This window comes from Neurospora hispaniola (genome assembly GCF_033458365.1).
Source record: "Neurospora hispaniola strain FGSC 10403 chromosome Unknown B0T23scaffold_7, whole genome shotgun sequence".
In the NCBI taxonomy this organism is placed as follows: Eukaryota; Fungi; Ascomycota; class Sordariomycetes; order Sordariales; family Sordariaceae; genus Neurospora; species Neurospora hispaniola.
Genome location: NW_026944412.1, coordinates 2,491,426 through 2,515,337, shown reverse-complemented (window position 1 = coordinate 2,515,337; position 23,912 = coordinate 2,491,426). Strand labels below are relative to the sequence as shown.

Here is a 23,912-nt window from a genome sequence, read left to right as displayed (position 1 = left end):
TTGAATCTTGCTATATTGTTGTATCAAATCTTTACAGGCCTTTCATGACAAAGATAATGTCCAATCGACTGATGTGAACAAGATTGGGGGAACTGTGCTGTGAAGGATAGGTCAATTCTCGTGCAGACCAGAGAAAGGGTTTGCCTTTCAGGGGAAGGTGGGGGCACAGATTGGCTAACTGAGCACTAACAGGATTTGGTGTGATTGATGTGTACAGGCGTTAGCGCAAGCTAGACATGCTTGGAATGCGGTCTCTCCACTAATCCCAACTCATTCTTCAAATCATTTTCCACTTCCAACTCAATTTCGCACAATGACTGAGGACAATAAACCATCACCTTATCTCAACCTGAGTTACACGTAAAGAACATGATTAAGTCATGTCCAATTCCCATCAAGCACCAAGTGCCTCCTCCACCTCGGGAAATTTCTCCCGCTTGTGCTTCGCCTTCAGTGCCTCCCGCTCCTCCCACGTATACAGCCCGTCACCGCTCTTCTCACCCAGATCACCACGTCCAACATACGTCTTCTTCAACCACTCCAGCGGCTTCTCGCCAGACCTTGCAAGTTCCGACCGTTGCTCGATATAATGCTCCTCAACATTGGCCACCACATCCAGCCCAACCTCATCCATGCGCTCACAGGGTCCCTTCTCGGCATGGAAAAAGTCGCGAAACAATGCGTCAATCTCAGCCGGTTGTCCGACCCCTTCCTGCAGCACCGCCAGCGTCTCGCGCTTGCATGCCGCCCAGATGCGGTTGAAAATGAACCCTTGCGACTGCACGCCGGGCGGCACCACCATGGGCGTCAAGCCCATGTTCTTCATCTCCCGTGTTAGGAACGGGAAAATCCCTTCGTACGTGTGCGAGGAGGACATCACCTCCACCATGACGTTGCGCGGCGGGATGTAGTAGTGCGTGTTGATGAGACGACCGGGGTTTTGCAGGTGCGGCGCCATTTCGGAAGTCATCAGGCTGCTGCTGTTGGACGCGATGATGCAATTTTCCGGGAGAAGGCGCTCGATCTCGGCGAGGGCGGCGATCTTGAGGGAGAGGTTTTCGGGGAGACATTCGATTACCATCCACGGTCCCTTTTTGCGTGTCGATTTGGGTTCAGTGTCGTGCGCCGCGCTGAAGTCCAACTTCAGACCGTGGCGTTTGCCAGCTGTGGTTGCTTCTCGGAGGTCGCTGGTGAAGTGGACGGGGCCGGGATGGGTCCCGTGTTCGAGACAGTACTTGGCTAGGTTGTCGGTGATGTACTCGGTCGACGAGCGGAGCGTGTTTTTGGAGATGTCGTACACCGTCACCGGGCGGAGCGCCGAGGCCCATACCAGCGCTACCCGACGGCCGATGTGGCCTGCGCCCATGATCAGGACGGGTTGTTCCCACATGTCTTGATCGGTGGGTGGGTGCCATTGGGTGATGGACCGCGCGACTCGCTCGGGGGCCTGGGAGGTGAATAGCTGGGTAGCATGTCGGGGGCATTGCACTGGACTGCTGCGTGTTGCTCGCCCACGTTTTTGGAAAGATCCGATTGAGAGCCGCTGGCCGGAGAACTGGACACCATATGCGCGAAGAGAAAGAAAGCTGTTCCAACTCTTTTGGAGGTTGGAAGGTCGACACAGAACAGGTCGAGTTACCACTGACAGAAGAGCCATGCTGACTTTTACATTACTTCCAGCTCAATTACTTAAACTGGAACAAGGAGTATGAATATTTCATATGGATTGGTGTTTGATGTTTATGGATTTGGCACGCAGAAAGAGCAAAACCCCAACAAGAGCGCGTTTGCTGTAAACGACTTGGGGCTTTATCGCCTAGACGGCCAAGCATCTGTGCGTCACTTTGGATGGCGGTCACTGCTCAGACCTCGGATTCCTGGCAGCTGATGAACGTCGCATTGCCTCGCTCCTGCGTCTTTCAAATAATCTCGTCACTCTCCTGCAAGGCTGTCCTGAATACTGAGTTCGAACCCCTCAAATTCGCACAAGTCTATATAACAGTAGAGGTAGGTAACGTTTCCCGATGTTGGAACCCATCTAACTGCTATGTCTAGACTCGTCAGACATCGTTGCCCCCCTCCGGCCTCTTGAATCCTTCCCTTTCTGCTTCGCTTTGTTGCGCACTATCGACACCTCCGACCTCACATGCGGGATCGTGTAATGGGGATCCATCTTCGCCCATTCTTCATAATTCCACAGCCCCGGGGTGATGGCAAGAATAACCTCTTTACCCATTTCATCCCGTTGAAGGTCTCCCAGATCTCCTGTTGAATTGTTACTCACCACATACTCATCCTCAAGGTCTCTCAAGTGCATCTTGTCGGGCACGAAGGAATACCCAAACTTTTGATCCTCAGTCCGTGGATCTGTGTATATGAGCGCCCAATTCCCCGATGACCGCAACATTCTCGAGTTGAGGTCGCTGGCGTGGCCGATGATTTGCACCGCCAGCTCCTGCATTTCCCTCTCTCGCTCAGCCCTCTCTTCGTGAAAATATCTGCCTGTGCGCGGGGGGTGTTCTTGTTCTTTCTCCCTTAGGAAATCGAGGATGCCATGACAAAAGACCTCTTCGAAAGCACGCGCCACACGAGATGGACTTTCTTTCTCGTAAATTTCTTTCAAGAAAGTCGCCAGTCGAGCCCTTTGCTCGCAGAGCTCCGGCACCGCTTCTCCAAAGTACAGTCCTGCTGACACTAAAACGATGGTCACAAACAACAGATCAGCAAATGTTGCGAGTCACTAACAAATTATGCAACAGCAACTCGGACAAAAACTTACAAGAAGTAACCCAAAATTCCAGCAGCATCGCCCTCCCATGTCCGAAAGCAAAATACTCGGACCGTTGCCGATCAAACATCAGCTTATGCAGCCTCCTCCAGATCAACGCCTCCAGCAACCACTTTCGAAGCGGCCCTTCGTCCGGTTTCCAGTACGCCTTTGCATACTTTGTCATTTTTTTGAGCTCCTCCCAGACATCAGGTACCCGCTTAGTCCATTCTTCAAGGGTTCGATCCGTGGGAATCATTTTCACCAATTTTTGAACCAGAATCTTGAGATGGGCAAAGTCCCGCTTGAGATCTTCCACGGTGACGGGGTCGCCGTACTCAGGCCCGGATGCCCGCGTGAAGATGCCTTGGTTGTACTTCAAGCCGTTTCGCTTGGTGCGGGCTACTCTAATGTTGTATGCCTCCTGGAGTTGGGAGAGGCGGGATTCGATGCCGGACATGATGTGGTCTTTCTGGATGTCGGGGAGGTCGCGGTAGAGGCGTTCGGAGGGTACGCTTGAGATTGAGTTTGAGGAGGTGTCCGAGGAGGAGTCTGAGGGGTCTTTGTCGGGGTCACCGCCATCAGCGCCTGCTGCTGCTGCTGCTTCGGCTACATCTTCGTTCCCTTCGTTGAGATTTTCATCTACCTCCCCCCGCTCCTCATCTACAGCCTCAACCTCGTTCTCCCTCTCATCATCTTCTCCCCGATCCTGACTCTGACCCTCACCTGGACGCCGCTCATCAACATCAAACTGCACCTCCCTTTCCTGTACCCTCCCCATTCCATTCCTCACCGAAACCCTAACAGGCGGCGACTTCTTCTTCTTCTGCTGCTGCGGCTTCTCCAGCCCCTCTCTAGCCAATCTGCCTGCCTCGTCATCTGCCTCCCGACTACTTCTATTTCCATCTGCTCTCCCTGGCCTCCCTGCTGCGTCCGCCCGCGCCACCTCTGATGACGTTCTTGGTTGCGCTCTCGGCCCCATTGATACTGACTTTCGAGGAATTTCGAAAGAAAGGCTTCCAGCAAGTTGAAAATTTCGGTGGTTGGGGTTGGTAGCGGTCTTTGCTGCAGCGGGGGACCTGGCTTTCTTTGCTGGTGGTTGGGCTTCATCCTCGTTTTCGGCTTCTTCGTTGTTGTTATTGTCTTCGTCTTCATTCCCTTCCATAACCTCTGCGGTTCTCTTTCTGCCTGTTGCTGTATTGTTTGCTGTTTTCGCGTTGGGTACCGCCCCTGCACGCTTCAGACCGGCGCTCTTCACGGGCGCTACTTTCTTGGGAACAGCATCCTTTTTAGCAGCAGCAGCCTTTTTGGGGGCAGCCTTTTTAGGGGCAGCAGCCTTCTTCTTTCCCTTTCCCTTGGGTTTAACAGGCGGTTGCTCGTCATTTCCGCCGTCCTCTTCGTCGTCCGCATCCTTCTCAGCCTCTTTCGCTGCCTTTTTTGCCTGCTGTTCTGCCTTCCTTTGCGCTTCTGCCTCGGCCTTGGCTGCCGCTTCGGCTTCTTTCGCGGCCTTTTTGTCGGCGAGGGCTTTTTGTCTCGCTGCTGCTGCTGCGCGAGGCATCTCGGCGGTGCTTTTTCCTTCTTTTTTTCTTCTTCTTTTTTTCTCGAGTGTCGATTCAGGTGAGGAATTTCAATGGATTAGACAAGTGTTGTGACAGGGGATCGCGAATGTGATTAAAGGTTCTTGAGGCTCTAACACAAGTCTCAAAATACTCTTGCTGGCCGAAGTGGTAGTATAAAATGATAATGCTGAAACCTCTTGTCTTTCTGGCATGAGAATTGGAACTGACGGAGTCAGAAAAGCTCTCTTGGAACTCATTTCACTTCGCGGTGTTGCGCTTTCTATGGGGGTTATCTACGTTCGCATCGCCCAACAAACAATGGCTCCCTTGATGGCCGTTTGCGGATGTTTTCCCTTGGCGTTGGGTTTCTTCCTGGTGTCCTTTCTTTGTGTCCCTGGTTCATTGTCACCTTTGAGCCATCACGCCGGTGAAAGTATTCCGGACGCATTCTCTCTTTTTTTCGACTAACTGGGAAATTACGGAGCCAGTATACTCCTACATTTGCACGTTCTTCTTTGCGCATATCTTTTTTTCTCACTATGCCATGATCGCCTCATAGAGTAGTGCGGAGATCTCCAATTTGAGCCAGTACCGCATCTAGTGGTGTTTGGCAGTTGTTTGGCATTTTTCTTTGTTTACTTGTACCCCAAGACAGCTACAACAATGAACAGGAAGGGACCAGTGCCGGTTTTGATGCAATTCGTTACCGGCGGTCTGGCCGGCAAACAATTGGGGGTTTTCTTTTTGGAGGAGGTGTCTTACCTTTGCATCATGATAGCACAAGCACCGCGGTATAGCTACCTATGAGGCCAGTGGCGGGTATTACCGGCGTGTGTATACTTGCACTTCGTACACTTCGTGCCTGACCCCTACAATGATCAAGGGCAGGAACACCATCAGCTGAGCGGAATGTCTCAGTACCCAGTGACTACTTCTCTCGGACTAGGAGGATGATGCTTCGTTGTCTTGCAAGGCTCTCAACGATGGCACGACGAGATTCGCTGACCCAGGCAATCGATAGTGTCTCATCAGATTCTGGGAAGATCTCAACACTCCTGTCTTACACCTGTGCATCACGTCTTCTTACAAATAACAACACCTCATCAATAAATCGAGTAGATATCATGTCTGTTGCTGAGTCATGTACTGGATTGTCTTTCGATATCCAGCATGAGCGCAATGTCCGCGGATGGTAACATGGGGCGTTTTGGACACCTCTTCCGGCGTGTAAATGGTTAGCGCGGTACCGCCACCTTCTCTTCAACGATTAGCCACTATCCAAATCCCCGCGCTAGCGTTTTATATGCCGGAGAAGAAGTTTAGATCTGGAAGAAGATGAGCGGGAAGGTCCCAGAGTTGAAAATGCGAATATGCACGAGTGCTCACCCAGACCAATTACATTCGAAGAATTTTTAGGCAACGACATTTGTCCCTAAGCTACTTTATACACGGCAGGTGCCATATGGTGCTACCGTCACATCTCCGACAAGATGCATAATAAGTTCACAAATCCGAGTATGAGGAATGCATTAAAGGTGGTACTCGGTGTGGTTGGTCATTACTCATGTCCGGATGTTACGTCAATCCGGGGTAATAAGTAAACATACAAAAGGGGCAAGTTTTCGTCCTCTTGGCCTCCATCGACAGCATTGAGTGACAAGCACCCTTCATCGCTTCCAATCATTGCCCAAGATGTATCCCCCAGCCCTCACTCTCCTCTTAACTCCGGGACTAGTCGCTGCGGCGATCCAACCCCAAGCCTATGCCTCCTCAGCAGATGGCAGATACAAACTCTCCTCCTACAGCGCTCCGGTCCGGGGCACTGGCACTCCGGGATCCAACTCAACATGGAAGCTCACCATAGACGACACTCCCTCTGGCCGGAAGCAAACCATCAAAGGCTTCGGCGCCGCCGTCACCGACTCCACCGTGTCCGTCTTCAACGCTCTCCCCTCCGCCCAACGCACCGCTCTGCTCAACACCCTCATGACCACCGCCGGCGCCAACTTTGCCATGATGCGACACACCATTGCCTCATCTGACCTCTCTGCCAACCCAGCCTATTCGTACGACGACTCCAACGGCCAAACCGACCTCTCCCTTTCCAACTTCAACCTCGGCGACCGCGGCAACGCCATGGCCTCGCTGCTCGCCGAGATGAGACGTCTCCAACCCAGCCTCACCATCCTCGGCTCTCCCTGGAGTCCACCAGGTTGGATGAAGCTCAACCGCGTGATTCAAGGCACTACGGTAAACAACAACCTCGACCACGCCTACGCCTCCCAGTTTGCCCAGTACTTCGTCAAATACCTCCAAGCGTACCAAGCCAAGGGCGCCAAAATCGACGCCATCACCATCCAAAACGAACCGCTCAACTCGCGCGCGCAGATGCCGACCATGTACATCTACGCCGACGAGGCCGGTGATCTCATCCAGAACAACATCGGTCCAGCGCTACGCAACGCCGGCTTGGATACCAAAATCTGGGCATACGACCACAACACCGACCAACCCTCCTACCCGTCCACCGTCCTTTCTCAGGCGGGTGGGTATGTTCCCGCAGTGGCATGGCATTGCTACGCCAGCTCGCTGGACTGGTCTGTCTTGACCACCTTTCACAATGCCCACCCGGGCGTGGAGCAGTACATGACCGAGTGCTGGACGTCAGCAAGGCAGCCGACGCCGTGGAACTGGGCCGCAAGCTTCACCATGGGACCGCTGCAGAACTGGGCAAGCGGAGTGACGGCGTGGGTGCTGGGGACGGATACCAACGATGGGCCGCACTTGACGGGCAGTGATGCCTGTGATAAGTGCACGGGGCTGGTGACGGTGGATACGGCGGCGGGGACATATAGTTTGAGGGGGGATTATTATATGATGGCGCAGTTTTCGAAGTTCATGAGGAAGGGCGCCGTGGTCATGAGTGGAACGGGAAGTTGGACGTATGGGGATGGGAGCGGGCTCGAGAGTGTCGCAGCCACGAATGAGGATGATGGAAGTAGGGTGGTTGTAATCGAGAATAAGTTTGGGAATGAGATTTATGTGACGGTTGAGGCGAAGAGTGGGGAGGTTTGGAGCGGGTTGGTTTATAGGAACTCGGTGGTGACTTGGGTTTTGCCGGCTGCAGGGGTGTGAGTACTATCTGTGGTAGGAGAACTTGGATTAATTTACTTTTTTTTTATAAAAGAAAAAAAAAGACACGGGGGTTGATCATTTGAAGTTTCTGTTCTGTTTCTGTGTGCTTGGATGCCAGTTTGGTTCAGTGTTCTAGTATACATTTGGCTTTATGAGCTGCAAGTGCTCATAACCTGGAAGAAAGACTCTTTGTGGTACCAAGCTGGGCGCAATGGGCGGTAAGATGATGACATGAGACATCCCCCCTTGTTCAGAAAGATTGAAGCAACATGAAGCAATTTTGTAGAGCAAATAATGTCGGAGAGATCATCAACGGGTGTTGTAGTCAACCTTCACGCTCTTGGAGCCTTCCTTCTTCCTACCACGATAGATCGCAAAGCCCATCGACTCTCCCGAGCATGTCATTTCGCAACGGTAGATCAGTTCCCCGTAGACTTCTCCGACCCTGTTCTTGAACTTCGGCAACGTGGAAGGGTCGATGACTGTCTCCCATTTGATGGAGCACAGCTGTTTGATAACATCCGGGTCCCATCTGGTCGGAGGGGGGAAGATGTTCGTTTCGAATATCTCCTCGTCCTCGGGCGTCTTCAGGGGTCCATTGCGATCAAAGGTCTGCTTGACTCTAAGACTTGTTGGTTCTTGAGCAGAAATGTCATCTCCCTGTCCATGGTCAGCTGTTTGTCACTATAGTGATTGTAAATTCCTTGTTGGATGGTACCTACCTCTTTAAGAAGCCATGCCATTTGGCCTCGTGCGAAATATTGCTGATCGATTTCACACCAATACTTGTCCTCAGGATCGTGACGCCGAGTGTCCCACGGCTCGTTCCAACAGATGCCATAACTCGCGCGTGCAACTCTAGTTTGAACTTGGACAGAGAGCTTCCCAATTCCAGATTGGGTCGCGGCATGAATGACGGCCCCGCGGCAGATGGCTGTCCATCTTTGAGTAAAGATTCTGTCAGTATCTCTGTACCATAGAAGGGTAGAGGTAAAAATGAAACGAAGAGCTCTTACGGTTTAGCCCCCTTTGCCTGGAGGACCTCAACCTCCGCGCCGAACCTCTCGTTCACTCTATCGTATAGATAGTTGCAACGACCAAAGCCACCGACCAAGATGACATACTGTATCATCCTACTAGTCAGTAAAGGCAATAGCGGATATTGAGAATCTGGTTGTCTTCGTCTGACCTTTGGGCTAACCCCCTCCTTCTCTTTGACGGCGTTGATTTGGCCATCAATGAGACTGTTGATCTGGTCAACAATGGGATCAAATGCTTCTCTAACGTCTCCAGGCAAAATGGTAATGGTAGGAACGGAGGTGGAGGCTCCTATAACGCGTCTCTCTTTTGCCAACAAGCATTCCATGGGGATACGAATGTTGTAGGATTTGTTGGAGCTCATCTTGAAGTTCCGCTTGATGCCAGTCTCCCATTGAGTGCGAACCATGTCGCGCCGATTCGACTCGTCCATCATCTCCCATTTCTTGCCAAACTTGCCCTTGAGGACATTCGTGAAGGCTTCATCGAGGAAAACTGCGCCGCACAACCCACCTGCCACTGTGTCAGTATCTGGGTATGCTTGTATGATACGCATGGAAGGGCTGTAGATGCTTACCACTTCCTTTCACACACTCCTTGACGATCATGGGTTCGGCTTGAATCAGTTTGTACGATATTAGATCCACAGTTCCACCGCCGCAATCCGCCACGACGAATGTGTCTTCATCCTGCTCAAAAAATCAAATTAGCATCCTCTGATATCGTCTGGAAATCTAATTGGGGGCTGCCTAGAAGATTATTGCTGACGTGCATTCCTCAAGAGAAGTTGACCTACCTTCACGTCAAAACGCCCTTCCATGTCCGCAAGAGTGGCTATGGCAGCCGCCTCAGGCTCAGAGATGAAAGTGAGTTGGGTCTCAACGCCCATCCTTTTGTCCAGCATACCAGCCTGCTCGGCCGCAAGTCTCATTTTCTCGCGTGCGTAGCTCGGCCAAATGGCCGGAAGCGTGATTACAATATGAAACTGAGCATAGTTGACCATGCCTCTGCTGATTGATTTGGTGATACAATCGATCGAGTGCTCCCAAAGATGGCGCAGAAACGTCGTGACCGCTTCTTCTGCTGTCTTGTTGTGCTTTTGAAGGTACTCACGAGCGTGCTTGATCTTGTCTGAGGTTCTGACTTCTTCCGGGATATCCTCATCGTTGAGGAGTAGAAGCTTAACCCATTTAAGCTGTTCCTTTTCCGGCTCAATAGAATAGCCCCAGGTCACCTTATTCCCAGTACCGTAGGAAATAGCGGTGGGTGCCTTGCACTCATCAGTGTTGTCACTCAAGGCATCGTCCCAGCCGGTTATGATCTCGATTTTGTCGACTTGGTTGGACCAGGTGAAAGCGACACCGGAGAAAGTTGTTCCGAAATCAATCCCAATGATGACAGTTCCTTGAGAACTGGCCGGTTTGCGGGGAGATCTCCGTGTGGTTGAAGGCATCTTGATCGCAACGAGCTTGAAGCTAGTGACTCTGTATGGAATCTGTGTAGAATCTGTCGAACCGTGATAATCTTGTACCTGGAATAACCAGAGGTGATTATTAGTGATGTTATGCGTTTGTTATTTTTATGGTAATTGCTCAAGATTTGTGTTTGGACATGATGACTGGACCAAGAAACACTCATGAGTTGGGGTGCCAGATGGTAGCGGACCTGTGATGTAGAAATGAGAAGGTGAGGGCGGGGTGATAACAAAGTTATGGAGGATTATAACAGCTTCAACAGTCCAGCAGCTTACCCGGTGATCTGCGAGAAAAGATGGCAGCTTCGTGACAAAGTTAGGGAAGACCAGCAGAGTGTTATCAGCCTTTGCTACTTGCAGGGAGATGTATGGTGAGAGACAACGATTCGTGAGATGTATGGTGTCAGAAGAAGCCGTGATAGTCTGACGGAAGTTAGATGTGCCGTTTGGGAGGGATGTGTTATCGGGGAGAAACTGATGGAGACTTTCAGTCTAGTATTGTCATCGGAGAGGGAGTGCGTGTGGGGTATTCCACGAATTCATGGTTTGGGAGGAAGGCCTCAGGAAAAACAAACAGAAGTAAGATGGAGGTAGTGGTCCCCTCTATTCGCCGAGAAAGGTGGGATGACGAGAGATATAGCTGTTTCAGATTGACTTGGGCTTTCAGATTTCTGTTTACGTCCAAAAAGTTATTCGCTGCCCGTTTGATAAGGAAGAAGAGACGAAATAACGTCCTTGTAATCAAGCATGTACCAAGGCTGTCTCTCCGAGGTGGAGGTAACTTTACCGTGCCTGTGACCACCAGGTACTTCTGGATGTACTCGGTTTTCTATTCCTGCCAGCGAGAGGTACTTATGGGCAGTACTCCGAACGAGTGCTTGCAGAAGTATACAAATCCCATACGAGATCTGGGTAAGTAAGGTAGGTACGTACCTATAGGTACCTATGTGTCGAGGGACCTCTTTGAAGAAGGGAATACTCCGAGTCAAAAGATGAGAAGATCAGACCGCAATCAGTCAAATATCAACTTCTGCGATTGGATGGGGGAGGCTGGTACTTCTGATCTTAGTTCTACTGCTTTTGAAATCTGTCAATAAATATGATATCCTAACGGCTGGCCTTTGGTCCTCCTTCGACAATTTTAGATCAATAGAGGTACCCGGCTGTCTCGCGAGGGGTTCACTTACTTATCAGCCTAGTCTGCGATACGTCGCCGTATCTGGGTAAGTTTGCTCCGTCAATACTCACTCATACACGATACTGATTGAGTTTGGTTTGGAACACATTTCTCTCCTCGCCTCACCATACTGCTTTTGCACCTTGTGCTTGAAGAGTATCAACATTTACTTACTATTGTGCTAGTTACGCACTTTCTACAATCGATCCAGAACTTTGTTCTCGACGAGTTCTTCCCTTGTCATCATAAGCGCTGCTGGACAAACGCGCTCTTCCACCGAGGAGAAGTTGCTTCGGCTGGGGCTTTCGAAGGACATCACTAAGGCATCAGCAATCGGTGAGCTCTATCCCACTGTTCCGCCACTGCGCATCCAAGTAATCACGAGAAATCTCACAACGTTATGAAAGCCCATATCACAGCACGCACCCTTCATCACGCGCTGTGGCCCAGCGAGCATTTCTCGTGCTCTCAACCCACCAAGCCTACACAAGCACTCGTCACCTACGGAACACATATCAACCATGCATCTCAACCACGGTCTATCGCCCGCACAAAACCCCGGCAACTCAGCTGGTGAAAGAACCGACGACCAGAAAATTAACATGAATGCAGCTTCTCATCATGCAAGACTGCATCGGTCAACCGGAGAACAAGCTAGCCGTGTCGCCCAAAACATTGACAAGGGAAATTCCGGGCCAGTTGAAACCGAGCCCGCCATCTCCAACATCGAACATCAGACACTGCGTCAACAGATGAAGATCAAGCGAGAAGGCCATGGTCAATTCATCTCGGATCCCATGAAGCACTCTCAGGAGTCCGAAGAGAATTATAATGGAATCCTGAAATACTTTCACGGTAATGGCGATGGAGAGCGTTACAGCAAAGAGCATGCCACCAGATCTAAGACGATCAAACGCAAGAGAGATGACACGGAAGAGCAGAGAGAATCCATTGCTCGAAGCTTGCCAGTGTCCATTGTCCGACTCTCACCGGGAATCGTAATGCAAGAAAGGGAAGAAGGGCCAAAGAAGACGTACTTCAACACACAAGAGACTGCGGATGCAGCTCGCATCCGAAGCCTGGAAGCCGAGAACAACCGTCTCAAATTAGAGATAAACAAACTTGAGAGAGAGCTAGATAAGACACGGACGGAGCTTCTTGAGGAACTTTCCGAGCTGCGATCGAAGAACTACGTTAGCCCAACCAAGGACGCCGATTCAGAGATTGGAAAAGACTGGGAACATTTGGATTTCTTGATTCAACAGTTTGTTAGCAATCACTTTCCCACTATGAATTTGTTGGAGGACATTCAGGGAGCTGTCACCGTCGAGCAGTACTCGCACATTAGTAAAGTATGTGCAAAGGCAGGATCAGTCCTCCAAAGCGGATACTTATACCCATACCTTGTGGAGAGCATGGTGTGGCGTTTTGTAAAGAAAGAAGTTTTTGACCCTATGTCGAAGCAGTGGGCAGGAGAAATTGGAGAGACATTCGATGATATCTGCGGACAAGTCAAAGGTAAGCGGATCCGCCCGAAATGTATCACCTGCCGTTCAGCTTCGGTCAAAATACTAACAAAGATTTATCAGGATGCGTCAAAAAATTCCCCGTCAACGAGAAGACAAAATTCAACACAGCTTTCCATGAATGGAGATCACGATCTGCGAGCTTCCTTGTCGACTTGGGTTTGGACAGGAAGTCGAGAGATCATTCAACTGCCAGGGAAATGATGGAAGAGTTACGGCAGTTCATCTCACCAAAGCCATCGAGGCTTCGGTTTTCCAATGAAACTTTGGTAGACGCTGCTGAGATCATCAGAAAAGCTGTTGACATCGACATTCAGCTCAGAAAGTCAAAAGCTTCCTTCCGTCTCATTTTCTCTGGTGCCGTACGATCGAATCAATCTCGGTTATTTGGGTTTTCTTTTAATGCAGGAAGCATGGGTAAAATTTCCCTTGGGCTGAGCAGCGATCAACTGGACCAAACAAGCCCTCCCATCGTTGACATGGCGGTATCACCAGGCTTGATGAAGCGCGGCAATGCTGATGGCACAAACTACGAATCCACGAAAATATTGGCCAAAATGCGAGTTATTTGCGACCTAGATGCCTTCTTCAATGATGTCGATGATAAGGAAGACGACAAGCAGCTTGACGATGGTGACCAGTCTGCCACGCCAGGTCACGCGACAGTTACATCCCAGAACACCGAAAACAACGAAGGGGATTCAGACGCTCCAGTGCACACGGCTCCGGAAAATGCGAATGATTCTGAGGGATCCGATTCACCGTGCACGGATATTCCATTGGCTCAAAATGCAGAGCATGTGAACAAAGAGGAGACAGAGGAGTCTACCGTCATCGTGGCCGCACATACTTCCGCCAAAGCTGAGCTTGAAGAGCAGGAAGGTGGCGCGTGTGATGCCGCAGAGTCGAAGCCCAACTCGCCTGAAACATCTCCATTGACCATGAAGGGGGAGGTTGTCAGTGCGGAAATAGTCTCTCCTCATACAGAGAATGCTGGAGGAAGCTCGGAGGCCATGGATCTTGACGGAGGTGCCGACTTTGCCAATCTACCGCCGGCTCCGGAGGTTGACCACGAAGGAGACCTGCAAATGGAATCAGTCTAGGTCAGGCTTCGCACAGAACAGAACACATCTGACGCCATTCCTGCTCACCGGCCACTAGATAATACGTATTCATTATTTGCGCAAATGCCTTGCTTTCTCCGAGTCGCCTTGCTAGTTAATTGTGTCCAAAAAGAATTTTTTTTTGAAAAAAAAAAAAAAAAGTGAAAAAAGACTGGAAGAAAACAATCCAAGATTCGTGCAGACTGCAACCTGCTCCTTGGAGGTATTCAGAGGGATGTTTAGCATTACCTAAATACCGAAGCGAGGAGTGACTGGAGGAAGGAACGAAGCAATTCCACCTTGTACGAGTTTTCGATCTCTAGTAGGTAGCTAGATAAGACTTTCCGAAGAAAGTCGGGTTCATCATGGAAAGAACGGATAGTAAAGCTCAAGAATTAGAGAATTAGAGGACAAATGTGCCAGTTCTTAGAGCTATGATAACCACACATGACGCATGCAATCTTGTGCTGATTTGTTTGTCAGCTTGATACCTCCTCCTAGTACGATGGATGTGATCGCTGCCGAATGGTCCCAAATCTTTTAGGGATTGAATGGAAAGTACTAAAAAGATTCGACCAAGTGTATTTTACGATAAAACGCTTAGGAAACTTGACCCAAGGTCTCGAGCTGACAAACAGACCAGTATTGGACCGCATATTCCACGACCATCAATGACATGTTGTCTTGGAGAGTGTGGTTCTTTGGGTCTTCAGTTTAGGCAATACGGGCTTGGGAATGGACCATGACGACCTTGACCGGTGGACTTGACTCGCTGTTCCAGCTCCGAATCCCGCTCTTTAGCTTCATCGCCTCTTTTTCTTATCATCGCAGACCGCGCGATAGTTTTGCAGCAGGCCTGAATAACGAGTGTTGTGTTTAAACTTTACGCTCTTGTGAACCTGATGGCGGCAGAATGGATGCGGTAACAATTCGACAGACTGGCTAATATTTACAATGAACAGCCTTGCCGTTGTTTGGAGGATCGTACACGAGCAACCTGAGAGTCTTCTGTCTCTTTTTGGTAGCCTATGAATGGAAGAAGTACGCCTTCTAATCGATTGTTCCTACCTACCTCCCGACTCAGAACCCCTTTGTATCCCTTCAAGCCTGACGCCCAAAACTCCATGCTCCAACGATTACACAACCGAAATTCAAATGGGTGCCAAAGACAATGAGAAAGAAAACCGGTTTAAGTGGAGTTATCAGTCTTGGCCTTCTTCTTGGGACGCAGCTCATGGCTATACATGCGGAAGAATTCGGAAGGCTGGGTAGGCTGCTCCCCAGTGACATCGTGGAAGGCCGTGGTGACAACGTAGTTGGTCTTGCCCTCGCGGACCAAGCTGTAGTACTCGAGGAGATACTCCTTCTCGGAGTCGTCGATGTCGGCTTGGGCCTTGAGGATTCTCTTGGCCTCGCGTCTGTGTTTTAGGCGTTGTTGTTAGCAATCGTTGGGGAATGTAGCGTGAGTTTAATGGTGATAAAGGATAGAGAATAGAAAAAAAAAACGTACTCGGAGATGTTCTCAAACTCCATCTTCTGACCGACAGCCTGGCTAGCAGCCTCAGCCAGCTCCTTTCCAGCGCAAAGCATGGGACCAGTGACAATCATCATCTGGCCGCGGTGGCGATCATCGAAGCCATGCTTGCCCTTACCAGCGAGGACACAAGCAGCGACGTACGCAATATCACCCAGAGCAACGGGAGCAAACTTGTGGTTCTCGCCGATGGGCAGAGGGAGGGTACCGTTCAACTGTGCTTGCTGAGAGTACAACAACAAGTTCTCGGCGTAGAAACCAGCGCGGATGACACAGGGCGAGTGGCCCAGCTCGACGCTCGGGTCGCCCTTGGAGCTCAAGACAATGTTCTCAATGTCGATGAACTCGCGCAAACGGGGCTGCTTGCGTCTCTCGGCATAGTCGCAGCCGGCAGCAGAGATGAGCAGCACGTTCTGGACGCCGGCCTTCTTGGCGGCCTCGCACAGCTCGATGGTGATGTCGACCTTGTCCTTGTGGGCGGGAGGGATCACGCAGATGGTGTCGCAGCCAACCTCCTTAAGAGTCTTAACCATCTGGCGCTCGCGGCCAGGGTGGTGCGGGACGATCTTGGCTCCGAGGGACTCGAGCTCCGTACACTTTGGGTTGGTAGGGTCGAGAACCAGGCCGGTGATGCTATCAATTCGCTTGGCGAACTTGCTCTCCTTGAGGAGTAGCTCGGCAATGAGGAAGCCGGTCTGGCCTTCGCTGGCGGTGATGCAGATGTTGCGAGTCATGGTGGAGGATTGTAATGTGTGGGTTGATCTGGTATCTCGATGTGATTTCTTGGGCTTGTAGTGGTGAGTTCAAGTCTTGAGAGGAGGCGACCGCGGCTGGAGTAAAAACGGGGAAGTAAACTTGCGATGGGCGCACATCTTGTGATTATCTGTCTGTCAGATGTCAGTCAACGGCATTATCTTCCATCCAGCACAAGCACAGCCCAGCTGCGCGTTCTGTTGCTGCGCGTTTGCTTTCAGATTCAATCCAATCTGGCTATGGAGAATGATGCAGTTGACGTCACGGCTAAGAAGGAGCGCGCCTGAGGGGCCATGAAGGTTCCCGTTACCCCGGAGATTCTGCTCCTGGACCACCTGTCACTGTCATTATTTTGGCCGATTTTTCAAAACTAGTATCGTCATCGTTGTCGCTGTTTGCCGCAATAGAGGGGAACCCCGGCCTTGCTGAAAAGGGTCCGTTCTTGTCGCCGGATTGGGTTCAATGCAAACAACGACGTGCCATCACCACAAACCAGTGTCTCAATTCCTAAGTACAAGAGAAGAAGTTTGCATTCAGCAACACATTGCCGCAGCTATGATGAAGGATCACGGCCTTTGTGTCATTGTTGAGGAGAAACTGTCTTCCAATGAAGCGATATAGGATAATGGCAAGGATTTGTGACGCCATAGAAACCTTTGAGAGGTATCCCCTAATACCTCTCTCTATCGCCTTAGAGGTCCTTGAGACTAGAAGAAAGCCTTCAAGACTAGGTAAAACACTAAATAGAAAGACAAAATCTATAACTCGTAAACTTTGGCTGTTTTGTACTGGACTAACACACAAACCAGGACTGGATTGTATATGTTCTTTTCATTCTTGTCTTGCTACCCTCTTCCTCACTCTGTATTACGAAGGTTCGAAGGGCGGCATCGGTTCAACATAGACTCCACGGTCATAGACTATAGACACTCGAAACTCTGGCCAAGAGGGCTGCCCGTAGACTTTGATTGGCGACCTTAAATTACTTCACTGCTCATCACTCGTCCTTATTCTTCAAGCACAAGCAGTTCATACGCATTTGCAATCCACGATGGCTGAGCTGTTCCAATACACTCATCGCAAGTTAAATTCCTCCGTACGTCCAAAAACAATTAAGACCTCACCTCCCTTCCCACCCAACCTCAGCAACCTCACAAATCGTCTTCCAAAACTGCCCCTCCTCATGCGCAAACCTGCCCAAAAACAACCCATCCACTCCATCTTCCTCTTTCAGTTGTTCAAACAAACCCGGCCCCGCGCTCCCTCCATACAAAATCCTCGTCACCCCGCCCCTTTCCTCCCTCCCCCTCACCACCTCACTTTTTCGTATAGTCCTCACCACACCCCTCACATGTTCCACCCCCGCAGGCTCCTTCGCACCAATAGCCCAAACAGGTTCGTAAGCTAGCCAAACTTCTTTAGTGGGGTCAACACCCTCTAGGCAAAGTTCTACTTGGTTCACCACCTCCTCCGCCGCTTTTCTGATCGCTACCTCGCTCGAGGCAGGTGTTTGACCAGGGGAACCTTCACCAACGCAGATGAGGGGGATCATTCCGTTTCTTATGACTGCTTGAGCTTTGAGGCAGGTGGTGGCATCTGTTTCGGCAAAGTGGCGGCGCCGTTCGGCATGGTTGAGTTCGACTATTCTGCACCCTATCTCGGCCAGGACGGCGGGGGATATCTCGCCTGTAAATGGGCCGGAATCTTCCCAGTGGCAGTTTTGCGCGCCGAAGAGGATTTTGGGATCTGTTGGGTCAGATTGACTTGTGTGGTTCGCGGTGCGGTTGATGGCAGACTGCAAAGAGAGGTGGTCGGGGATGATGAATATGTCGATCTTGGAGGCGAGGGCGGCAGCCAGATTGTTTCTGTTGGTGGACTGCTCGGTTTTGGTGGAGGTGTGGTGCTGCATGAGGTCGAGGAAGGAGGTGATGAAGTTGGTGGTGCGGGCGTGGGAGAAGTACATTTTTGTTGAAACGCCTACAAGACGCCGGCGCTCACGGGAAGGTGATGAGGTGGACATCGTTGTAGATTCTTGCTTGGCTTCAGCTTCAAGGGTGTTTTGTTGAAGTCTGCGATGGTTGTTGACGTGGTTTGGTGGTGGTACTTAGTCTAGGTATGGTTAGAGAGGATTATAGTTCCTAAGCTGATGGAGAGCGTTCAGTTAGAATTCAGTTTGTCTGTGATTCTTTCCGTGCAAAGAATCATCACCCGTACCACTATTTGCTATTACCTCAATCTCAATCTGATCTCAATACCAACAATGACTTACAACGAAGAAACACCATCTGTTTTCTTGGCATAGGTTGATGACAATCCGAGGAAAGATTGTTTGGAAGCTAACCAGAATCGTTGCGTACCCCGCGGATAAGCGCATCCTATACCCGTATCTAAGCTATCTCTTTTCTCGGGCCCGGGTAAATTGCAACATCACCTCCCCCCCCTCCCCCCCCCCCCTCGTCCGCCAATTTTCTCCCAAAGTCGTTTGTATTGTCCCAAACCGCGCGGATGCCCCTTCTCGGTTAAGTCTGATTTTACAGAAATCCGGGGGATCTACAACAAACCCACAAACCCACAAACCCCCCACGATCTATTGCGACAAACAAATTGCCACTCTATCATGTGTGAAGCTCGTGGTCGCGTTGGATATGTGACGCTCGGCGCGTTTGTGCTAACGTTATTTCCGTCCCAAGCTCGGGGGAATGCTACCCGAGCCCACTTACACTGCACCAGTCAGGGCATCTTCGCCGTTGGGGGGTCGGATTACGATATCCGAAAAAAGAATCACAAGAACAGGACAGGACAGGACTTGCAAGGCTTTCAGGGTCAAGGGTTTTCCCCAGGTTTTCCCCACGATTAACATGGCGGATCCGGGCTCTGGAGTCTGGACTCGTGGGGAGATGGAGAATGGATTGACATTGCATTCAAACAGAAACTGGGGAAAGAATGGACACTCGAAGCAACAACAACAACCAACTTGACTTTCCTCCTCTTTGTTGTAAGTCGTGATCAATTAGCTGAACTTGTGATCGAAACAAACTGCAAGCTGCCCGAAATCAAAATGCCCACACCTACCCAAATTCATGACGAGTGAAAGAAAAAGAAGGCATTGCAAACACAACAAGAGAAAAAAAAAAAAAAAAAAAAAAAAAAAAAAAGTCCGGTCTAACTAACACCCCTTCACCCACTCCGTCTCCCTACCCCCTTCTCTCCCCTCATACTCATGAATAGCCCTCACCTTCTCCGCACTAGCACTACTCTCATCAAACACATACCCCAACCACTCCTTCGCCAGTCTCCGCGCAAGTTCCAGCCCGACCACCCGTTCACCCATACACAGTACCTGGGCATTATTGCTCAACACGGCTCTTTCCACGGAAAAGCTGTCGTGGGCCGTAACCGCCCGGATACCCTTGATTTTGTTGGCCGCGATGGCCACCCCTAGTCCGGTGCCGCAGATGAGTAGGGCGCGGTCGCATTCGCCCGACGCGACCAGCTTGGCGGCTGCGGCGGCGATGTGTGGGTAGGCGGTGGACTTGTCTTGAGACTCGTGGGCAACGCCGACGTCGATGACGGAAATTACGCGAGGGTCAGAGGAGAGGTCGGATTTGATTTTGTTCTTGTAGTTGATGCCGGCGTCCTGTTGATTAGACAGGAAGGGGTTGGTTAGTAATAGATCCTGTTGAGGCCTACTATACAACTTTGATAGAGAGAAGGGGGTTCGAAGAGGGAAGACTACTGTACTGACATCGCAGCCGACGGCGATGCGCCATCGTGGTTGTGGTGTTGTTGTAGACATTTTTGCTGGTGATATTAGTCTAAACGTAAAAACTTGTCCGGAAGAACAACCGAAGACCGCCTTCTTTGTTCTTAATAACCTTACAAGCACCCATAACGCCGAGATCACAAGGTTGGTATGTCATGACTAATGACCGGCAACAGCTCGTCGAGTGAAGCCAAGCTATCAGGCGAGGGGACTCGGATTTAGCCAGGACGTGATGCCCTTCTGGGTAAACCGGAAGAATTGGGGGTCACTCCCGCCCCAATATTGACGCCACCACTCCCCGGTGCCCGATGTGATTGCCCCTCTCTGACACACGTCTGAATATTGAGGAAGCCGCTTACGCTACGGCAATTGAATGGTCTGGGACGGGAATCATACAAACGACACGGTGGGTTGAGGAGGGGGAAGCGAGTAACACACGAGTGTCCCAGGCTCATACCGGACGATATGACCCATGCTGGATTGGAGGACTTCTACATGGTCAATATCTCTGAGGACTTTCCGATATCACAAAACCTGATACATCCTCATAAGCACACATTTTTCTTGTATCTTCTTTGTGTCTTCTCTTACGCCTCATCATCATCTCTACACCATGTCGAAGCGTCATCTTTTCCCATCCCTGGACGGGCTCGTCCCCAAGGCTCTTCGCGGCATCGTTGCTTCGAACCCCCGACTCAACCTGGACGAAGCCAACAAAGTCGTATACGACTCCGAAGCACCTCGGTCCAATGTCAGCATTGTTAGCGGCGGAGGATCTGGACATGAACCTGCCTGGGCCGGCTATGTTGGAACCAACTTACTTGCGGCAGCCGTAATGGGTGACGTCTTTGCCTCACCAAGCACCAAGCAAATTCTAGCCGCGGTCGAATCAGTACCTTCCGACAAGGGCACTCTCCTGGTAATTACGAACTACACGGGCGACTGCCTTCATTTTGGACTCGCGGCCGAGAAGACGAAGGCAAAGGGCAATCCGTGTAAGATGCTCATCTGCGGCGACGATGTCTCCATCGGGAAGAAGGGCGGCTCCCTAGTCGGAAGACGTGGGTTGGCCGGGCAAATTGGAGTGCTCAAGGTTCTTGGTGCGGCAGCTGCTCAGGGGGCGACTCTCGATGAGCTTTACGATTTCGGTTCTGCATTTGCCAACTCGATTGTCAGCATTTCTGCTACTCTCGACCATTGCCACGTCCCGGGGAGGACTGAGCACGGAGCCCTAGCCGAGGACGAGCTGGAACTGGGAACTGGACCACACAACGAGCCAGGTTACTGGAAGCTATCGCCAGCACCTTCAGCCGAGGGACTCGTCCAGCAGATTCTCAAGTACTGCCTGGACGAGACTGACCCCGAAAGAAGCTACGTCAAGTTCAACCCCGGTGATGAGACGGTTCTTTTGGTCAGCAACTTTGGCGGCATCTCGAATCTTGAGCTAGGCGGGCTCGTAGACGAGATCCTGCAACAACTGCTCAAGGACTGGAATATGGAGCCGGTTCGAGTGTACTCGGGATGCCTGGAGACATCACTCAATGCTCCAGCATTCTCGGTATCCATTATCAACATCACCGCTGCTGCAGCCAACAGCACCTACACCGTCGACCAAATCAAGGGCTTCTTTGACACTCGAACGGACACCGCCTGGGAAGCCGTTGCTGGATACCAGAGTTATCCGCGACGACGTAAGCGGTCTGAGCAGGTCGTTCCACCCCCGAAAGAAATCAGGAGAACAGTCGATGACTCCTCTGACCTGAAGATTGACCCAGCGCTGCTCGAGAGCATGATCAAGAGCGCCTGCAACGCAGTGTCAGCCGCAGAGCCGGATCTCACAAAGTGGGACACCGTCATGGGCGACGGCGATTGCGGCCTGACTCTGCAGACCGGAGCCAACGCGCTGTTAGATGCTCTGACGACCAAACAGGTTGCCGCCAACGGCTCGGTGGTCGAGGTCCTGAACGAGCTGGAAGATATTGTCGAGGGTAAGATGGGCGGAACATTGGGTGGCATTCTGGGTATTTTCTTCGTGGCGTTGCGGACGGCACTTCAGGAGAACATCGGACTCGCAAAGGAAGTGGGAGTTCCCGCTCTATGGGGAAAAGCTTTGTCAACAGCCATCAGTCATTTGCGTCAGTACACCTCGGCCAAAGTTGGTGATCGTACAGTAATGGACACGCTGATTCCCTTCGCCATGGCTATGGAAGAAGGGAAAGGCTTTGAACAGAGCGTCGCTGCGGCTGTTAAGGGATCCGAAGGGACCAAGAAGTTGAAACCAAAACTGGGCAGGGCTACTTACGTTGGTGTTGGTGCGGATAACAACAAGGTGCTGCCGCCCGATCCAGGTGCGTGGGGAGCCATGGTCGGACTCCAGGGCCTCTTGTCGGCTCTCTAATTTCGTGGTGATACTGGATTGAAGTGCGTTCATCATAAATGGGATGGAAGGGGGGTGGAATAAGAGGGTGGGGTATCAAATCTTTGAGTTTTTGTTGTTTGAGAAAGAGCAGTTTCGTTTATCGCTGCCACTTTTCCATTTCTGCACATTATTTCCTGCGAAGTTTGAAGAGTGGCAGCCCAACCACCACCAACCTCGATTTACGTTAATTTTTCACTAAAATGTGAGAACAATTTCGATCATGCCCTCCTCAACTGATAGAATGGAAAGTGACGATAAGCAAGGAAAAAAAAACCTCCCCGGTGCGGTACAGCGTTTACCGCCTAGATGCCCTTTCTTGTTTTATCGTGACCAATGGTGTACTACCCTCTATTGTTAATTTCTTTCTTAGGTATGGGACGCCCTTTTTATACTTTGGAACAGTTGTTATGTGTGGATGTTCGATTGACCGCGCGGCTTCTTTGTTATGATTATGACACATTCGAATTAGGAGTGGTGGACAGTTAACCGCTGCGTCATTTGGCCAACGCCCCGAATCGGCTGACTTGTCGAACTGAGGCTTGGAATAAGTGATACATGTACTTGAGGCTACGGGTTGAAGAATCATAAAGGTTGAGGCCATTCAGGGATTTAGAGCGCAGGCATGACCCTAACCCTTCGTTGTTGAGGAGATGTTTTGGGGATGATGGGATGACACTGGTCTTCAATGAAGCGTGCAAGATAGACAAAAAGCTTAAACATCGTGGCTTCGGCTCATCTAGCATGTAAATTGTCTACAGGCACTATCAAGCCTTCCCGGCACTTCCCAGCCAGTGCATATACTGCTCAATAGCTTCCTGCATCGCCTTCGTCCCGGCCTCAATCACGCTCGTCAACGGCTTCCCCTTCATCTCATCCTGCACCCTCGCATAGCGATTGTTCATCCCTTTGTTGATGTTGACCTTGGTCACACCACCAGCCATGCACTTCCTAAAGATCTCCTCGTCGAATGGGTCCGCACCATGCAACACCAGCCTGACCCTCTCACCCACCCGCTCATTGATGGCTTGCAGACGATCATACTCCAGCTGGATTCCCCTAGGACCATACTCTCCATGCACGTTTCCAAACGCGGGGGCCAACATGTCAATCCCGGTATTGACAAACTCCTCAGCCTCCTCGGGCGTAGTCAGCAGTCCTTCCAAGTCCGCCGTCTCCGCCACGCCATCCTCTCCGCCCTCGATACGTCCAGGCTCCGCTTCGGCAGCAATCCCGCGCTCGTGGCAGTACTGCACCAACTCGGCCGTGAGCTTCAGGTTCTCTTCCTTTTCGTAGTGGCTCATGTCGCACATGATGCTGTCGAAGCCGTCGGGAATATCGGCGGCGCGGCGCACCAGCTCGGGTGTTTGCGCGTGGTCCAGGTGCAGCGACACAGGCACGCTGGCGCTGTGGGCGGCGTCGGCGGCGGCTTTCACGAGTGAGTCACCCGCGTACTGGATGGCCCAGGGGAAGAGGAGGACCATGGCTGGCGAGCGGGCGGCCTCGGCGGCCTTGACGGTGGCGATGATGGACTCGATGTTGTAGCAGCACATTCCCGGAATGGCGTAGCCGCCGGCTTTGGCCTTGTTGAGGATGGACATGGTCCGGTTCTCGGAGAGGGGTGGGCGGCCCATTGTAGCTGTTGTTTGTTGGTGTTGACTTTGGTA

The 23,912-nt window shown here is 51.2% G+C and overlaps 10 protein-coding genes across 10 annotated transcripts; 3 read left to right on the top strand and 7 right to left on the bottom strand.

Moving 5' to 3' along the window:
• Positions 1–83: 83 nt before the first annotated feature.
• B0T23DRAFT_221295 (uncharacterized protein) lies at positions 84–1,847 on the bottom strand. Its single transcript, XM_062833737.1, has one exon. It carries the CDS (start codon positions 1,655–1,657, stop codon positions 395–397), a length of 1,263 nt encoding a protein of 420 aa, XP_062690193.1. The 5' UTR covers positions 1,658–1,847; the 3' UTR covers positions 84–394.
• B0T23DRAFT_447127 (uncharacterized protein) lies at positions 1,554–4,325 on the bottom strand (the record flags this gene model as incomplete). Its single annotated transcript, XM_062840992.1, has 2 exons — positions 1,554–2,694; positions 2,780–4,325. 2 exons carry the CDS (start codon positions 4,323–4,325, stop codon positions 2,039–2,041), a joined length of 2,202 nt encoding a protein of 733 aa, XP_062690192.1. The 3' UTR covers positions 1,554–2,038.
• A 1,560-nt stretch (positions 4,326–5,885) lies between these two features.
• Positions 5,886–7,583, top strand: B0T23DRAFT_221290 (beta-1,6-glucanase Neg1). The gene has a single exon (XM_062833736.1). It carries the CDS (start codon positions 6,019–6,021, stop codon positions 7,459–7,461), a length of 1,443 nt encoding a protein of 480 aa, XP_062690191.1. The 5' UTR covers positions 5,886–6,018; the 3' UTR covers positions 7,462–7,583.
• Positions 7,584–7,770: 187 nt separating this feature from the next.
• B0T23DRAFT_447115 (uncharacterized protein) lies at positions 7,771–9,952 on the bottom strand (the record flags this gene model as incomplete). The annotated part of the gene is made up of 6 exons (XM_062840991.1): positions 7,771–8,121; positions 8,184–8,403; positions 8,478–8,584; positions 8,651–9,012; positions 9,077–9,188; positions 9,296–9,952. The coding sequence occupies 6 exons, from the start codon at positions 9,950–9,952 to the stop codon at positions 7,771–7,773; spliced, it is 1,809 nt and encodes a 602-aa protein (XP_062690190.1).
• A 1,516-nt stretch (positions 9,953–11,468) lies between these two features.
• Positions 11,469–13,913, top strand: B0T23DRAFT_221284 (uncharacterized protein). The gene is made up of 3 exons (XM_062833735.1): positions 11,469–11,486; positions 11,558–12,668; positions 12,740–13,913. Exons 2-3 carry the CDS (start codon positions 11,672–11,674, stop codon positions 13,777–13,779), a joined length of 2,037 nt encoding a protein of 678 aa, XP_062690189.1. The 5' UTR covers positions 11,469–11,486; positions 11,558–11,671; the 3' UTR covers positions 13,780–13,913.
• A 1,055-nt stretch (positions 13,914–14,968) lies between these two features.
• On the bottom strand, positions 14,969–16,047 carry B0T23DRAFT_447109 (uncharacterized protein; the record flags this gene model as incomplete). Its single annotated transcript, XM_062840990.1, has 2 exons — positions 14,969–15,197; positions 15,290–16,047. 2 exons carry the CDS (start codon positions 16,045–16,047, stop codon positions 14,969–14,971), a joined length of 987 nt encoding a protein of 328 aa, XP_062690188.1.
• A 959-nt stretch (positions 16,048–17,006) lies between these two features.
• On the bottom strand, positions 17,007–18,480 carry B0T23DRAFT_447107 (Triosephosphate isomerase). Its single transcript, XM_062840989.1, has one exon. The coding sequence runs from the start codon at positions 18,084–18,086 to the stop codon at positions 17,187–17,189; it is 900 nt and encodes a 299-aa protein (XP_062690187.1). The 5' UTR covers positions 18,087–18,480; the 3' UTR covers positions 17,007–17,186.
• A 752-nt stretch (positions 18,481–19,232) lies between these two features.
• Positions 19,233–19,862, bottom strand: B0T23DRAFT_447101 (uncharacterized protein; the record flags this gene model as incomplete). The annotated part of the gene is made up of 2 exons (XM_062840988.1): positions 19,233–19,703; positions 19,812–19,862. The coding sequence occupies 2 exons, from the start codon at positions 19,860–19,862 to the stop codon at positions 19,233–19,235; spliced, it is 522 nt and encodes a 173-aa protein (XP_062690186.1).
• A 580-nt stretch (positions 19,863–20,442) lies between these two features.
• B0T23DRAFT_447100 (Dak1 domain-containing protein) lies at positions 20,443–22,227 on the top strand (the record flags this gene model as incomplete). The annotated part of the gene is made up of 1 exon (XM_062840987.1): positions 20,443–22,227. One exon carries the CDS (start codon positions 20,443–20,445, stop codon positions 22,225–22,227), a length of 1,785 nt encoding a protein of 594 aa, XP_062690185.1.
• A 785-nt stretch (positions 22,228–23,012) lies between these two features.
• On the bottom strand, positions 23,013–23,879 carry B0T23DRAFT_407234 (ketose-bisphosphate aldolase; the record flags this gene model as incomplete). The annotated part of the gene is made up of 1 exon (XM_062839170.1): positions 23,013–23,879. The coding sequence occupies one exon, from the start codon at positions 23,877–23,879 to the stop codon at positions 23,013–23,015; it is 867 nt and encodes a 288-aa protein (XP_062690184.1).
• Positions 23,880–23,912: the final 33 nt, after the last annotated feature.

Coding starts and splice junctions, on each gene's coding strand:
- B0T23DRAFT_221295 (XM_062833737.1), bottom strand. CDS start 1,657: ATGGCTCTTCTGTCAGTGGTAACTCGACCTGTTCTGTGTCGACCTTCC.
- B0T23DRAFT_447107 (XM_062840989.1), bottom strand. CDS start 18,086: ATGTCCACCTCATCACCTTCCCGTGAGCGCCGGCGTCTTGTAGGCGTT.
- B0T23DRAFT_221284 (XM_062833735.1), top strand. CDS start 11,672: ATGCATCTCAACCACGGTCTATCGCCCGCACAAAACCCCGGCAACTCA. Junction 12,669..12,739: donor TATCTGCGGACAAGTCAAAG/GTAAGCGGATCC, acceptor AAGATTTATCAG/GATGCGTCAAAAAATTCCCC.
- B0T23DRAFT_221290 (XM_062833736.1), top strand. CDS start 6,019: ATGTATCCCCCAGCCCTCACTCTCCTCTTAACTCCGGGACTAGTCGCT.